Source organism: Ictalurus punctatus, chromosome 28 (genome assembly GCF_001660625.3).
Source record: "Ictalurus punctatus breed USDA103 chromosome 28, Coco_2.0, whole genome shotgun sequence".
In the NCBI taxonomy this organism is placed as follows: domain Eukaryota; kingdom Metazoa; phylum Chordata; class Actinopteri; order Siluriformes; family Ictaluridae; genus Ictalurus; species Ictalurus punctatus.
This window is the reverse complement of record NC_030443.2, coordinates 14,688,290-14,705,083: the sequence shown is the minus strand read 5'-3', so window position 1 is coordinate 14,705,083 and position 16,794 is coordinate 14,688,290. Positions and strand designations below refer to the sequence as shown.

At 37.3% G+C, this 16,794-nt stretch overlaps 2 protein-coding genes across 3 annotated transcripts; one reads left to right on the top strand and one right to left on the bottom strand.

Moving 5' to 3' along the window:
* Positions 1-913: 913 nt before the first annotated feature.
* zfpl1 (zinc finger protein-like 1) lies at positions 914-8,491 on the bottom strand. The gene is made up of 8 exons (XM_017460649.3): positions 8,339-8,491; positions 7,927-8,043; positions 7,702-7,813; positions 5,776-5,969; positions 5,575-5,647; positions 5,249-5,443; positions 3,421-3,544; positions 914-2,435 (listed from the first exon to the last, which is right to left on the bottom strand). Exons 2-8 carry the CDS (start codon positions 8,026-8,028, stop codon positions 2,249-2,251), a joined length of 987 nt encoding a protein of 328 aa, XP_017316138.1. The 5' UTR covers positions 8,029-8,043; positions 8,339-8,491; the 3' UTR covers positions 914-2,248.
* A 527-nt stretch (positions 8,492-9,018) lies between these two features.
* On the top strand, positions 9,019-13,792 carry cdca5 (cell division cycle associated 5). 2 transcript variants are annotated; one of them, XM_017459377.3, is made up of 6 exons: positions 9,033-9,098; positions 9,230-9,296; positions 10,388-10,467; positions 10,590-10,652; positions 10,793-11,290; positions 12,753-13,792. In XM_017459377.3, the coding sequence occupies exons 2-6, from the start codon at positions 9,230-9,232 to the stop codon at positions 12,831-12,833; spliced, it is 789 nt and encodes a 262-aa protein (XP_017314866.1). In that variant the 5' UTR covers positions 9,033-9,098; the 3' UTR covers positions 12,834-13,792. The 2 variants fall into 2 exon arrangements, with proteins under 2 accessions (XP_017314865.1, XP_017314866.1); XM_017459376.3 differs by having other exon boundaries at positions 9,019-9,296.
* The last annotated feature ends 3,002 nt before the right edge of the window (positions 13,793-16,794 follow it).

Below are 16,794 nucleotides of genomic sequence, written 5' to 3'. Positions count from 1 at the left end.
GACAGGAATAGAGCACAATCCTGTTAGATCAGAAACACTTATCTATCAGAGATGAATACTGTACAAACACACGTCCTCTACCAACCTCGAGTGACTACTAAAAAGTTCATATCGTACAGTGTCTGTCATCATGTATGTAGATCCTTTTAAAAGCAAAGAGAGCTAGGAACAGAGAAACCTGACTGAAAGGAGGGAAAAGTGCAACCAAGAATGTAGTGACTACAATACAATATTCACTCAGATGTACAGTAATGCTTTACATTCAGGTTCCTTTACCTAAAATTATTTCCTGCCTTAGTTAACATACCCTCACATCTGATTGGTCAGGAGTGTTGATTAATGTTCTGTAACAGCAGCTCGGACAGTCATTCCATTTGTAATTAAAATCACAAGTTTAAAATAATCAAAGACAAATAATAAACGTATTTAAAAAAATGTTAATATAGCAAAGCAATATGTCTAATCGTTGATGCGGTCATGTTTCTGTAAGATGTTTCTGTAATATTTATGGAAGGAGTCTCTAGTGTCAGTTCTTTGTAAAAGTCAGTACATTTTCCACTACAGGAAAGTCTTCAGCTGGATTTTTTTGTTTGTTTGTTTGTTTTATTAACTTTAAGCCAGACGAAGAAAAAAAAAAAAACGAATGGCTGGTGAGGGAACTGCTATAATGTAAGTGATGAGAGGAACTAACTTGTCTCGTGGATTCTACAACATTAAATCTAACTAGCATGAGGTGTCATTCATTAACAAATTAACTGTAATAAAACTGATTGGAATCACTGTATGGTACAAGAGGAATAAAACACTTGGTGTTATTGGTTATAGACTGTTACTGGAGTGTTATTACCGGTGTAGCAACAACATGCCCCCCCCACCCCCACGTGTTTTATTCCTTACATTAAAAACCATGATATACCTGCATTGACCGTTTTAATCGATTCCACAGAAATGATCAAAAATTAAATTACAGCATCCTCCTAATACTACTGAACGTATATACATTTTTAGTTAACAACTGCAAACATATTAGTTTACATTGTGTATTATGGGCTTTAATCTTACTCATTCGTCATACGTACACTGGTTAATGCACGCGTTATTTAGCTTTAACATCAATTGACTGTATACATCCATTCATTTTCCATACCGCTTATCCTACACAGGATCACGGGGAGCCTGGAGTCTATCCCAGGGAACTCAGGGCACGAGGCAGGGGACATCCTGGACAGGGTGCCAACCCATCGCCGGGCACAATCACACCCATTAACAGACTACGGACAATTCATAAATGCCAGTCAGCCTACAATGAATGTCTTTGGACTGGCGGAGGAAACCGGAGTACCTGGAGGAAACCCCCGAAGCACAGGGAGAACATGCGAAATCCGGGCACACAGGACGTGCGAGGCAAACGTGCTGACTGTATACAACTGTCATGTTTTCTTCTGACGTGTTAAAAGAAACTTCATGTAAAGCGTGATCAGATATACAAACAAATTTCAAAGAGGAAAAAAAAAAAACCAAAAAGATGATCTTGAGTTTAAAGACCAGCTCTGACCAGGACTGTATTCAGATTTACAGAATAAACAATATATTTTGGAATATACAGATTGAACACGTTGACAGATTGGACAATGGTTAACCAGGTTATTTAGTCAGAAAATGGCTCTGTGCCATTTTAACACACACACTTCATTCAAAAATATGGCAGGAACCATATTAATGATTGCATGCATGCACGCACGCGCACACACACACACACACACAAACACCACTGAAAAGTCTCACTCATTTCTATTTGGAGCTGCAAAGGGCAGCTTTGGTATCCGATACCATGGAATTGGAACTGCAAATACTTAAATTCTAATCTTTTTTTACAACAAAGTATAGAAATTAGACATATTGCTTTCTCAGAATGCTCGCTCTCTCCGTCCCACCAAAAATACACACACACACACACACAACCGATTAATGCGCTCACACAGACATGAACGCACTGCAAAGTGTTAAATACGGTCTAATATTCAGAGCGCCTTCCAGATGTTAATTTCAAAAAGACAACTTTGTTGCAAATTGAAGGATTTTGCAACTGGTCAAATTAAAGAGGAGACTTCTTATCAACAGGAAGATAAAGTGACTGGATTATCATCGTTCCTACGATGATAACAGGCGTTTTACGCATTGGTCCCGGCTTTCAGGACAGTCGCACTGCACTTCCTGCTCGTTTTCTTCTACAGGAGCTGCACTCTGTTCACATGTTGCCCACTCGGATATTGGGGTTGAACATGGGGTTCAGGTTGGGGTCTTCGTCAGCGGAAGCCCGGCCTAGCTTGGCCATGATGATGATGAGGGTAAAGAAGCCGATCACTCCCAGGAGCAGGAGCATGAAGATCCTCTGCTTTAGTGTGAATGTCCTTCTCTTAGGGCCCAAGCGGTTCCTGTCAGGAAGAACAAAAAAATAACTATAGATAATACACGCAAACAGAGGTGGCTTAAACGAACACCAGTGGTGTATCCACTGCCTTTTGCGTATAACGACTTCTAAGGATCAATATTAGCATATACCCTTGGTATACCCACTTGTTTTGCTGCTTCAGAAGATTCCCTAATCTTAATTGGTGCATTTTTGTTTTAATTCCACCCTTCCCCGCCCCTGACAATCACAGTTAACCGCCGTCACTGCTGTCCTCGACTGAAGGCGTTACACCGCTGAAGAAGTCGGGTAAAAATGAATAAAAGTGCCTGAAGTGGGTTCGAATTGTACTCACTGCTCACTGATACGTACTCTCTTCTGTCCCTGCCCGAGAGAGAGATAGATCGACGCTGAATTATTTCTCTTGCGCTGCTTTAATCACGATCCCTTTAGGATATTGTGGTACATCGGGATTTATTTAGCTCTCTATCGCAACTTCTAGTGTTTGCTTTACAAAAATCATTACATGATAGGCGATGAAATGAAACGATTCAGAAATGCATTTACATTTTATAGTCCTCCTCTTGGAAGGCTTGTTAATTTTACACTATACATCTAAATTATGGTAGGATTCACTACATTTCCTTTGTGGGCTTAAGAGTTTTTTTTTGGGGGGGTGGGCAGGCACTTAAAAAAAATTGTGTCTTAAATTTTTTTTTTTAAAGACTACACCACTGACAGACACTAAAGCCAAGACAAAATATGTTAAATATGTAAACTATGACATATCTGACATAAATTTGCCTCCTCGTGTCTTGAATACTGGGAAAACCTGCTCCTTAAGACACACCCTGAAGGTGGAAAGAAATTTCGAAGGACTACAACCACCTCAGGGTAAATACTTGGGAGTTTCCTAACCAGCACAATTATACTACTAACTAGGCTTGTGTGATATAACAATTTGATTGTTTCTCCACAATACCACAGTGAGGAAGTGTGAGGAAACTCACTTTAGGATCTGTGCAAACCAGCTGAGCGCTGGCCTCCGCCGGTACTTATCATCATCGAAGTCGATCTGGGTGTCTGAAGTGCGGCCTGATTCTCGTGTGTCGTACACCTTCCTAGGTGAAGAAGCTGAGAGGGGGGAAAAACAAAAAACAAACACATTACATATTTCAGTAAGTAATAATAAAGTACACACACACACACACTTGTAACTACGGTCAGCAGGATAGCAACAGACACTTTACACAAGCATGACAGAAGCTTTATATACAGTAGGAAGTCCACTTTGTCCACTGAACTTTCAGCAGCAGACACATGGAACAGCTCTGTGTCTGCTCCAGTGACTCATCACTGAAACTATACCTCAATTGCAGAATGTAAATCATTAGCGTCTGGAATGTCCACTTAGACAACCAGTTTTATTATTCAAATACAATTTCTGATTTAATCACCCTTTATTTATATGACTTATTTTTTATTTATGACTTATTATTATTGAGAGCAGTAGACATTTTGTCACAAGAACACAAAGAATGAGGGCTGAATGATAGAAATAAGAATATATTGTAGTGAAATTTCAGGCAAAACTGAAATTCAGCACCCTCTGGGGCAAAAACAAAAAACAAAGCTCTGTTGTTATTATTTTTATTATTATTATTGTGGTTCTTATATTGTTATTGATTATATACACTACCGGTCAAAAGTTTAGACACACTCATTCTTTATTTTTTATATTTTCCCCCACATTTTAGAATAATAATAATAATAATAATAATAATAATAATAAAATCATCAAAACTCTGGAGTAACACAAATGGAACTATGGGAATTATGTTGTGATAAAAAATTCAAAATAAATCAAAAATCATTTTAATAATTTTAGCATCTTCACAGTAGATTCCCTTTTCCCCAAGAATTTACAGAAATGTATTCTTGGTGTTTTCTCCCCAGATTTCTTAAGGAATTCCCCTGAGATGCTTTTTAAACAGTATTAAAGAAGTTCACACTGACGCTGGACACTTATTGGTTGCTTTCCGGAATATTTCTCTCCGAGTCGTCCATTTGAATAAAATATTTTTTTGTAAATAAATATTAGTTTTCTAATGAAATAAATGAATTCGTTGGCACAATTATAGTTTTGTCTACAACACCGATTTCACACATTTAATCACACACCTTCAGATCAAAAGGATTTATACAATAATGAGAAACATTTCAGTCAAGTGTCCACAAACTATTGACCAGTAGTGTATATTAGATGAAAAAAAACATTTAAATAGGTTCTTGTACTGCATAAAAGTTTTAAATTGTAAATTAATAATTAATTGTGCATACAAAACAAACAAACAAACAAACAAACAAACGATATGTCATGCTTTTGTGTCCTGGTCCAAATTTAGCATTTTTCTTCTTTCAGCCAAAAACCAACTGCCTATTTTTTATTTTTTTTTGGAAGAAAATATTTTATCATATTATTATTATATAGCTAAATATTTGTCATCTGGATACGTCTTGCCAAATATCACGACAAGGTTTCTGAATCTGTAATGTGGCCTGCATTAGTTTGAGCAAAATTATTATTAGAAATATTTTTACGATCTGGATGTTTTGTACAGCTTCCATTGGATTGTGAAATGAGGCATAAAGATATTCAGACAGATCGTAATTTCATATATATTAATAAAGAACAAGAATAACCCGATTCATATTTGTATTCGTTTATAACACACAGTAAAATAGAAACAGCTCTCTGTTTCCTGCTAATCAAAATCAGCTTAAAGGTCCAGTTTCCCACATTACTCTCATTAACATTAACCACAGAGCTTTCCAGACCTTTGCTGATGACGATAGTGTCCGGTGCAGTGGCTGTGATCATGCTGATGACCGAGTGCTCCTGTACCCCCAATCCTCCGTTATTGTGTACGCTGTGGCTGTGCCCCAAGTCCTGATGGGAACATGCCGGAGTGACTGCTGGCTCTGGGGCATAAGAGTGTGACGGGGCAGAAACGGACGATTCAGAAGGCGGCGCTGGGGATTAGAGGAACTAGACGTTAATACACAAATACGAACAAAGACAGTGAAGAAGGAGGAGAGCCAAACTTTCAGTAAATGTTACAAAGACCTAGAGGAACTGATTTTTAAGAAAACGTAGGACTCACCGTCAAAGGTCCAGTCTGTATAATCGGTCACATCGTGTGATGTGGTCTCTTCAACCTCAGGCTGGTCTTCGACCTGAAGATAGGAAACTCAATTAAAAGCAGTAGTGAAGAGGAACAGAAACTTCAATATCAATTCAATCCAGTCTAATTTTCCATACAGCTTTACTATAAATATGCCTCACAGCTCACCCTACTACTCACCAGTGGAAGGCCGAGTCCGGCTCGTGCCCAGTTCACGGAGGACAGTTGCGTTCTCAGCATGTCGGCCACAGGGCTGGCGAGGTTGGCGGGGGGGAAAACAGGTCCCTGACATGTTGGGCACTGATAACCTGCTGGTGCCGTGTACAGGGGCAGGCGTGATGCCAGTTCATTCAGGCAGGACCAGTGGAACAGATCTGAGATGGAACAAAAAGGATCAGCCATCATTTTAACCCTTGTGCGTCCTTATGGACATTTTTGTCTTTTTTTTTTTTAAATCATTTTGTCTGTGTTAATACAAACAGCATAAATTTTGCAAAAAGATTTTATAAATCTATTTTAAACTAGGTACACAATATAGTTACACTCAGGACCGTAAGGACAAAACTGTCCGCATTGAAACCCAATCAAACTGCAATATTTAATCCCCGTGACATTTAAGCATACAATCATGCATTTGTGTTAATAGGCTTTTATTTTGTTGACAAGGGTTCAGACTTTTTAAAAAATATTTATGAAACCTGTACTATTTTCTCAGCTTTAGCCTCTGGGGCTTTTTTTCTGATTCTGCTGTATTATAGAGCGCTGCAGACCAACTGAATAAATGAAGCAGTGATAATTGTGTGGGTGTGTGTATGGATAGCAGAGTTGTGGTTTGTATGTGTGTGTGTGTGTGTGTGTCAGAGAGAACAGTTTGAAAGCAAAAAATGATACTGTACTGGAAATGACAAATCCCACATTATGTATACGAGTCAAAGAAGGTTACTGAGCTTTGAAGATTTTTACATTATATAAAGACACTGGCGTTTGAAGGGTTAAAATTCTGAAAATGAATGAATGTTTGGTGATTGTGATAAGAACTGATGCTGGTAAAAGAAAAGATCGAAGTCTGTGAAGGTGTAAAAAAATAAATTAATATATAATATTTTGATGACAGTTTTTTTGACATGGAGATTTTTGTTATCTATGGCCCTACGTGTAACTTTTTTTTAAACTGACGCACAAGGGTTAAAAGGGTTTGTTTAGATTTCTATTCCACTGTCAGATTATCACTTTTTTTTTTATTGGTCCTCACGTTTTTGTTTGGCTTTTTTTGTGCCTTCTATTCTATTCAGATAAAAAATGACCCATTTTGAAGCCCCACTAAAAATCTAGGCAATATTAGATGTCTGATGAAAAAAATGTCTGATACCAATCCATCATTTCAAACCAGTATGTGGATATCCCGATACTCTCCACAGTCAGTATATACACTTGTATACACACGTACATATTTAAACACACACAATATATATAATATATACGTATATATTTTTCGATGCACGATGTGAAGGAAAAGAACCACTCGATGTGAATCAGAGTGCATTAAAATAGCCCAACGCACACCTAGCCATGGATTATCCGCTTAAACCATAGTCACTTGCCAGCACTGACAAGTTAATGCTGTCATTGATGTTTGCAGTGCAAAATTTGACTGAAAGGATAAAAATAACGGTTCACTTTCGTTTCTTTTATATACAGGTCGCTGGGTCTAGAATTCTCCCCCCTCTAAATTGTACACAGAGATAAACTAGTGCGATTAGATAACATTTATTTGAATGAATTATAATAAATAGCTATTAGAGAGAATGAGTGAGAGAGAGAGATTGTGCGTGTGTGAATTACCTGCGTCTGTGCCGCGTCTCTACCAGTAATGAAGCTGTGAGTTTAACTACTGTATGTAACTATGGATACAGTTGTTTATAGGCAGCCCATTCATTTAGAAGGGTGATTAAACTGACTGGAACTACCCATGCATTCAACAGTTTGAATACAGGCCTTCCAGCCAACCAGAATCGAGTATTCAGACAGACCACAGTGTGTGTGAGTGTGTATGTTTATAATATATATATATATATATATATATTAGTTATTTCTAATGTGACTCACCATAGCACACTAATCTCACAGTGTCCTGGGAGATTAGAGGCTGATTACACAGACTGCAGTTAGGATTGTAATCGCTGTCCTGGAGCCACTGCAGGTAGGATTGCACAATACACTGCACAAGACAGAAGACAAACAGCAAAAATCAATACAAAATATCTATTTTGTAGCTCATACGTGATATAAGGAGAAATTCTGGAACCATCTACTTGAAATCAGATGACCAACCTTGCCGTGATTGGACACCAGGCAGTGTTCACACACATTGACCCGATGCTCGAAGCAGAACAGGTTCGTCACCTTCCTCTTCGGACACTTGCACAGACCCATGGCCTGCCTGTCAAACTGCGCACAAACACACCCATGTTGCCACGGGAAACAACTACGTGATCAGCAATTTAACAAAACTTTAGAGAATCGACAGATTGCTAGAAAACTCTCTATCAATCCCACAAGACACTGCTGTTAAATACTGATACTTACAAGCAACCTAATGTGATATAGCGATGTAAATACAACAGCTCTGCTAATTATCTGTGGTAGCTATTAGCTAGCTATATGTAAACTACACGTTTTCACACAAACTCTCAGATATCTGTTTGACATTTAGCCAGCAAAATAAAAACCCTTCTTTACTTACAGGGAATTCAAAGAGTCACCACAAGTCAATCTTCTCTCTACTGTATCGCAAAGTGTTCCAGCCTAGTTATTTAGCTTCATATTTGACAAACATTTTCTTCCGGAAAGGATTTTTTTTTGCCACGTCTCTTCCGCTATAGTCGCACAGTAATGACGTCACATATTGACATTTTCCACGTCAAGCATGAAGAACACCGCCCTCTGTCGAGAAGGACTGTGAACTAAACAGACGTACTAAAGGAAATGACAAATCTCACTCAGTCAAAAAAACATTTTTTATTTTAATTAACTTTTTTTTTATGAAAGAGTAGGTAAATAGTTGTAGCTGCATATATGACAAATATAACAATAATAAATAATAACTAAATTGCATATACATAAATGGAAATTCTTAGATGTAAAGTAAAATGCTATGCTTTATTTCTATTAAAAGCTGATATGATGAATTACACAGACGCGATACGGCCCTGTTTAAAACAAAAAGCATTTAAAACTATAAACATGTCATTTATTTAGATTTTTGTGTAAAGATAAGCAAGTAAAGATGATATATAGTTAAATATACAGTACGTAAAGATATATAATTTTGATTCATCTGTTAACTTTAATCGAAGAGATTAACTTTAAATTAATGTAAAATATATAAATATAAATAATACGTTAAATAATTGTAGCCCCGCCCCTTGTTCCGCCATTTTGGTTAAGGCGGGCAATTTTGAAACCCTGCTCGGTGTTGAACTGAGCTTAGCGATACGACTAATGTAATTACTACTGATAAATCAGATTTAAGATAATATTAAATATTTCTAGAGTTTAAGTCTTCATTAGTGCGTTTGTTTTTAGTGAATGTCGAAGTAATTACTTCGTTACGTGGATTTATTTCCTTTGCAAGATGAGCAGCAGAACAGCGCGAGCGGCGTCCATTGGACAGACGAGCAAAAACAACAACCAGAGCAGGAGTAAGTAGTAAACTTTCTAGTTTTGTGCGACTAAAAAGTCTAAATGTATACTATTGTAGGTAGCGGGCTCGCATTACGAGCAACTGTTTCACTTTATCGAGCGCAAATAGTCGTTGTTGCCATTTCCATGAAGCTGAGTTAACGCTAGCTAGACGACTACTGTGTTAACGCATGGCTTTGTTTTTTTCTCCCTCTTAAATATATTATAAAAGGATAATAAGATGTAGAAAATGATAAACAACCAAAAAAAAGCCAACAAAAGTATACTTTCAGTGAACAATCGCATTCATTTGACAGTCATGTTGCTTATGTTTTTAGCCGAGTGCAAAAGTTTGTACCTCCTCAGGTTCTAGGTGTGAACGGAAATAGAAAATCTATCTGCGTCTGACAAAATTTCACATCCCTATTAATGTGTTTAAATGTGGCTCGTTAGGTTTTTTTTTCTTTTTATTATTATTATTTTTTTCTTTTTTTTAAAAGTACAGGACACTAAAATGTGCAGGGCAGTGGGTTCATGAAGACTGGGGATTGGGAACCTGGGATTCACAGCATGAGAAGTTACTTCAGACTCAAACTGTCAAACAGCTTTAATCTGTGAGGAGTCAGGACAATAGCTATTCACATAACTTTAATTTGCAGAGCTGACATTTTAAAAGAAATGATCATTGAGAATGAATTCTGATGTGTGGAAGAAAAACAACCGAGAAAAAGAAAATAAGAGATTTGCACCAATCTGAAATAAAGGGAAGGAGACCTGAAAAATCCCATGTTTAGTTTTGAATGTTTCACGTTTAGGATCTTTACATGCACTTTGGCTATTTTCCCCCCTCATCTAATTGTATGTCCTTGTAATATAACGAAGGAATATCTTTAAGACCTCTATGTGCTCCCTTTTTTTTTGCATGTTCGTTTAGTATATGGAATTGAAATGAATTATTTGCGTTCGAAAATGTTTCTATGCGAAACGTTTGCCACACTTTGCTTTTAAATAATGAATCCTCGCGAATAATCATAGCTTGTTCATTTTACATACGTTTTGTCCCATATCTATGCTCATCCTTTTCCGATAAACCCAACATCTGGTTGCGTAGAGTCGGATGGAGGCACCCCGCCACGCAGGAGATCAGCACGGCTGTCTGCGAATGAAGAAAACATGCCTCCTAAAGCCGAGGTGAGAAATGGTTATTGAGAGTACATTCGTTTGTATACATTTTTTCCGTGTGTGAAAATTCTCCGTTCTGTTGTGGACACTTTGCTTTGGATATTCATATCTGTTACTGTTTTATCCCCAAGGCTTCATGTGTGCCTGTCAAACGATCGATCACTGTGAGGAAGATTGCACCCAGGAAAACCCAGGTGACTATACATAAAAGCGTGCGTCTGTCTGTCTGTGTGTATGTATAGTATAGTATTGTGTATATACACGAATGACCATTGTTCCTGTAAATATTTGATTTAATTATTTGATATATTATTTATCTGTAACCTTTTCACAGGCCGCATCAGAGCCTAATAAGGAAAATGTGAATAAAAGAGTATCCGGTGACTCTAGAAAAAGGTCCATGGTCTCAAGTCCAACCCCAGTCGTCGAGACGACAGTGTCCAAACCCATGATCCTGTCTTCCATCGAGGTCTCCGCGTCCCCCCCTCCCCATACAGGACAACCAGAGGAGGACCCTGTGTGGTCCCGCAAAGTACGGCGCTCGTACAGCCGCTTGAGCGCGGGCAACCTCTCGTTTGAGAGCCCCAAGCCGCAGTCTGCCTCGTCCCCCGACCGCAGAGAGACTCTGTTTGGGTTCGAGAGGCTCCAAACCCCGGAGGTGATCTGCAAAGCTGATGTGTCCAGAGGAGCTGCTTCTTCCGTGTGTGTCAGATCCTTCAACCTCTCGGCAGCTGACGACAGTATTGCTAACACCTCAGAGCCCGATCTGAACATCCCTGGGGTTTGCATGGTCAAGAAGAACGCACGGAGGAAGAGGGTTCATCAGATAAAGGTGAGGGAAGGACGGCGGTGGACAGTACTTAATTAATTGCCCTTTAGTATTCTTAGTAGTAGTTATTATACATTCGTATTAATTGTTTGTGCTCTTGAGTCTCATTTTATGTACCTGAATTTACCGGAGTACGTTTAGAAACATTTCCATGAAGAACAAAAAACATTATCAGTACATTTTTATTCTTCAAGTGGTATTATGATTATAACATTTCACAAAAATAAAGTTCCACGGCATGCTTGGTAAATTACAAAGCCCTCCATCCCGAAGGTTTCCTCTCTTTTGAAAATGTTTTGAAAGTAAAGTTACAGCTCTGACTGCTACAAAGTGCTGACATTGGAGACTCCTTCCATAAATGCTAAATAAATATCTCCTTACAGAAAGCTTCTCCATATAAGTCTCGGTGTAAACTTTTGCTATAGAAAAAAATATCGTACTAAAATAAGCACATTAATATAAACCAATGTTTTGCCGCCTTAGTCAGATCTGCTGCTCCAAAAACGAATCAGAACCGCTGGACTAATCAAACATTCAACAGTGCTGTGGTGTAAATCGTTATAGAGCCAGGTCCGTAAGTATTTGGACAGTGACACAACTTTTTACTTTGCCTCTGTGCAATACCACAGTGGATTTGAAATGAAGCAGTCGGTGTAGAGGTTCAGCTTTAATTCAAGGGCTTTAACAAAAATATTGCATTAACCATTCAGGAATTACTATATATATATATATATATATAAAATATGAGTCCCTCCATTTTTACAGGCTCAAAAGTAACTGGACAAACTAGCATTATCATAAATATTCGGATTATTTTTAATACTTGGATGTAAATCCTTTGCAGTCAATGACTGCCCGAAATCTGGAACCCATGGACATCATCAAACATTGAGTTTCCTCTCCTGAGATGCTTTGCCAGCCCTGCAGTTGCTGCTTGTCTCTCGGACTTTCTGCCTTCAGTTTTGTCTTCAGTAAGTGAAAAGCGTGCTCAATTGGGTTGAGGTCATCAGACATTTTAAGAACATTTAATCTCTTTGCCTTAAGAAGCTCTTGGGTTGCTTTCATGGTATGTTTTGGGTCCTTATCCATCTGTACTGTGAAGCAGTAACAAAATAAGCAGTACTCCTTAATTTTTTCATGAAATAACGAGGAAGTGGGCCACACCTGACCATGACTACTAATCTGTCGATTGTCCAATTACTTTTGAGCCTGTGATAATGGAGGGACTCCATTTTATTATTTTTTTTAAACAAAGGCTGTAATTCCTAAATGGTTAATGCAATATATTTGTTAAAGCCCTTGAATTAAAGCTGAAAGTCTAACTTCAATCACGCTGTGGTTGCGTACAGAGGTAAAATTACGAAAATTGTGTCACTGGCCAAAAACTTCTGGTTCTGACTGTACAGCGCTCGCCTAACGTTCACACATTTGATGTTATTCTGCCTCTATTTACTCTCCTCTTTAGATGTCAGAACTGGACCTTCTAGCTGCAAAGATGAATGCTGAGTTTGAGGAGGCGGAGTGCTTTGAGTTGGTGGTGGAGTGACACGCCGGAGCAGCTTCAAAGATGCTTCATATCCTGGGGATAAGTGAACTGATACACAATCCTGCTTCAGGGTGAATTGCTTCTGTATAAGAGGAGGACAGATCAAGCGAAGTTGCTGAATAGAGCTCTGGAGAAATGGAATAAGCCATTACTTTTGGGGATAATTGCTTACTTTTGCCATTTACTTTTGCTCTGTAATATGTTCTAGTCTTTCTCTGTCCTCTATGTCAATAGAGCGGATCAGACTATATGATTATTTAACCCTAGTTTTAAATTTGTGCTTGTTTCCCTCGTATCTTCCATTGTCAAAACAGACATAAGCAGTGGTATACATTTTGTAGTTTATTTCTCTGTGTATTGTCTGATTCTGTAGAAGCGCTAGTTGTGTTCATTCACGTCGTTAGGACATGAAACTTGGTTACTTGTTGTTTTTTTTTGACTAATGTTGTACTCAAGCTTTCTACAAACTAAACCAACCAGCAGAATAACTCATTTTCAGTGTTGATTTTACTCATTATATTCTGTTGTTCAGACTTAGTCATTTCAAAGCATATAGGAATTTTTTTTATTTTTATTTTTTTGTAAAAATAGCAGCCTGAATTCAAACATGTTGTTTTGTTCTTTTTATATATGAGGGTGAGTCAAATGAAAACCTTAAAAGAGCGACATGAATTGGAGAAGGAGGGATCGAGACACTCACTGAATGAAATGTAGATTATGTAGAAAAATTATTTCTCTTTGGTGACAACTGTTTGCAATTACCAATGAAAAGTAAAAAAGGTTTTCTATAGACTCACCCTCGTGTATGGCTGAAGCTCTTATATAAGTTCATTGACCGCTCTATTAGGAACACTTGTACATCTGCTCATTCATGTAATGATCAAATCAGCCAATCATGTGCCTGAAACTGGGCAGTTGAAGATTGGAAGAAGAAGAAGAAATAAAAACCCAAACAGTGATTTTCTGATCTGTCCAGTTTGGGAGATCCTGTGCCCAGTGTAGTGTCTGCTGTGTGGTTGATCTGGTCAGCTGTTGTATCCTATCTATCCACTGTGAGGTTTGATGTGCTTTCTGAAATTCTTTTCTGTTCTCCGTATTTGTAAAGAGTTGTTATTTCCATTAACATAAGCTCTCTGTCAGCTCGAACCAGTCTGGGCATTCTCTGACCTCTTTCAGTCACAAGATGTTTCCACTCACAGAACTGCAGCTCATTGGATGTTGTTGTGTTTTTTGCATCATTTGGTAAACTCTATATATTGTTGTATCTGAATAATTTTATGCATTGTGCTGCTGATACATGATCAGCTTATTGGATGTATGAGCAGGTATGCAGATGTTCCTAATATAATACGACCAAAAATAAATAAATCACAGCTAGTTATGTTATGAAGAAACTAGAAATCCCGCGGTAGAACCATGGTAGTGACCATTACAAAGCAGCGACACTGGAGACTCCTTCTGTAATAGTGAAATATACATCTCCAGAATCAAACAACCAATTACAAATAATAATACATGATCTGTTGTGGTTTGTTATTGAAATAGCTCCAGCTTTGACCTTTTGATTAAGGAACTAATGATTTAACACAATAACAATATATCCACTCCAATATAATCAACAATATTATTTAAGCAAAAGTGAATTTTTTTTCCAAAAGTGATGTAGAATTCAATAATAAAAAAAAGATTTTTATTGAAGTTTTCTCTTGATAAGGTAATCAGACTTTAAATTGTGTGTCGCCAACAAAAATGTCCTTACAGATACGTGATCGGAAAAGAATTGACATGGACATGTTATTTTGTCCATATCTACATTGACGGTTCATGCTGTAGCTTTGTCTGTGTCCTTCTTTTCTCTTTGCTGGAGGGTAACATCACTGTTCTACTGTCATTGATTATCCAGGAAGGATGTGCTGTATTACACAGCTGACCATTGATTAGTTTGTAGGGCACTAAAAGGGAAATGGAGGCTGAGAACCTAATATTAGAACAGCTCGTTTCAGTTGTAATGGAAACATTTGTGAGAGAAGTTCTTCTTATTCTGATTAAAATTTGTAGATTAAAGTTTGCTTTAATCCAATCTGTCTGAAAGGGTCACATTTTCTACAAAATATTCCTTATGTACTGCATATCTTGGCTATGGAAGCCCTGAACCACAAAAAAATATTGAAATGCTATGTTATTTCTTAATAATATTATTTCAACTTCAACACCCCACAATCTATTAATATTGACATATATTTATTATTCTGTATGCGTTTTCTCCAGAAAGTATGATAGACATTGCTTTAGCAGAAGTTGACGCAAATGTCAACAAATGAATTATTATTCGTTCAAATGCGTTCAGTTATGGTGTGTCAAAAACACATGGTCAAAATTATAATAATTCCATTAATTTAAGTGTTAGGAGTCAAAATAATATAAAATAACATCAGACAATGCAATGACTCAAAAGTAATTTAGTTAATACAATGAAATAGCATTTTTATTAACTTTAGCATTTTTTCCACATTAGGGTTCAGGGCTTCTGTACTTGGTATGAACATTTTAAGTTGCCTTGCAAATATATTTACATAAAATTTAGTGTTTAAATATTCATTTAATGTGAATTGTTTTTGTCTTTTTTTTTCAATGAGATTATTTTGCTGTTTCAGTTTATTATCTAGGATGTCATAAAGTAAAATATGTAGTGAGATGGTCACAGATGAATAAATAATCTTTGATGAAAATGCATTGTGCCATTGCTGTAATTCAAATTGATTCCCAATGATTCCATCTACAGTATAATTCAGCATCCTGTTGGCAAACAACTGTGAGTCAATAATGACCTATATAACCAGCTACACACCAGTTATAACCGTGCAATCCAACATTCATAACAAACCAGCTGGAATAAATACAAATACGACTTGTTACATATTTACAATTGGGGATATTTCATTTCACATATTATACATTCTTTTAATACACATACGTAAATACCATACAGGGAGTTAACTGATTCCAAGATTTTGCCAGGGGCAGCTGGTTAAGTCAAGCAGGTATGATCGGCATCAGCATGGGCTTGTATTGAAAAATCACAGACAGGAAAGTGGGAGGGCGGGGTTAGAGATCAGTGCTGATAGAAAAGTTGTGGCGATGAAAGTTTTCTCTCACTCGTCATGAACCTCAAATCTACGCTGCATTGTCAGGATTAGCTCACCGTGGCGAAATGAATTGTGATTCTTATATCTAGCCTTTTTTTTAACCACGATATTCCATGGTTAAGGTAAGTCTAATGCTTTTTCTAAGCAGCATGATATTCTGGGTGCAGTTTGTTGGTTTTTCTTTATTAATGTTATTAACATTGAATTGAAAAATTTTGTCTTGTATGTGAGAATGTAAGTAAAAAGACTTACTGATTGTTACAAAGAACTGACACTGGAGACTCCTTCCATCAATGCTAAATTAAAAAAAAAAAAAAAAAAGTTTCCGTAGAGAGACTTCACCATATTATATATTTTTCTTTGATAAATAACTAAAAAAAAATCTTTATTATTAGACTAGCATTATTTACATTGTCCAACATGCAAGTTACTGTGAATTAGCTGTTACTATAGATACGGCAACGTATTCGGATGAGCGCATTAATAGAAACCTATCATTTGAATTACAGCTGGCACTAGAAAATTAAACAACACCTTCTGGCCAACTAGGCAAACTAAGAATTAGAGGGCTGACAGTCTGTGGAACTGTCATAAGGTGAGAGAGAACAGAACAGAACAATGGCCAATATCCAAACACATCATCATCATAAGTCAACTCATCACCAACATGAACACTGTCATCCCACTGTCATCCCACCTGGATCCCACCTGACTAAGAGGTATGAAAATCTCTGAGTAGAAGCATATGTTTTTTGTGACTAGTGCTACTTTCAATAGAGGAGTGGTTTGAGCCTAGAATGTGATAAATGTAACAA

What these genes read in the sequence shown, in the direction of transcription:
- zfpl1 (XM_017460649.3), bottom strand. Translation starts at nt 8,028, where the DNA reads ATGGGTCTGTGCAAGTGTCCGAAGAGGAAGGTGACGAACCTGTTCTGC. An exon ending in TGTGAGATTAGTGTGCTATG is followed by an intron (nt 5,970 to 7,701) that starts GTGAGTCACATT and finishes GTTCCATCTCAG; the next exon opens with ATCTGTTCCACTGGTCCTGC. An exon ending in CACTATCGTCATCAGCAAAG is followed by an intron (nt 3,545 to 5,248) that starts GTCTGGAAAGCT and finishes CCCCCCTCTCAG; the next exon opens with CTTCTTCACCTAGGAAGGTG.
- cdca5 (XM_017459376.3), top strand. Translation starts at nt 9,230, where the DNA reads ATGAGCAGCAGAACAGCGCGAGCGGCGTCCATTGGACAGACGAGCAAA. An exon ending in TTGCACCCAGGAAAACCCAG is followed by an intron (nt 10,653 to 10,792) that starts GTGACTATACAT and finishes ACCTTTTCACAG; the next exon opens with GCCGCATCAGAGCCTAATAA. An exon ending in AGAGGGTTCATCAGATAAAG is followed by an intron (nt 11,291 to 12,752) that starts GTGAGGGAAGGA and finishes TCTCCTCTTTAG; the next exon opens with ATGTCAGAACTGGACCTTCT.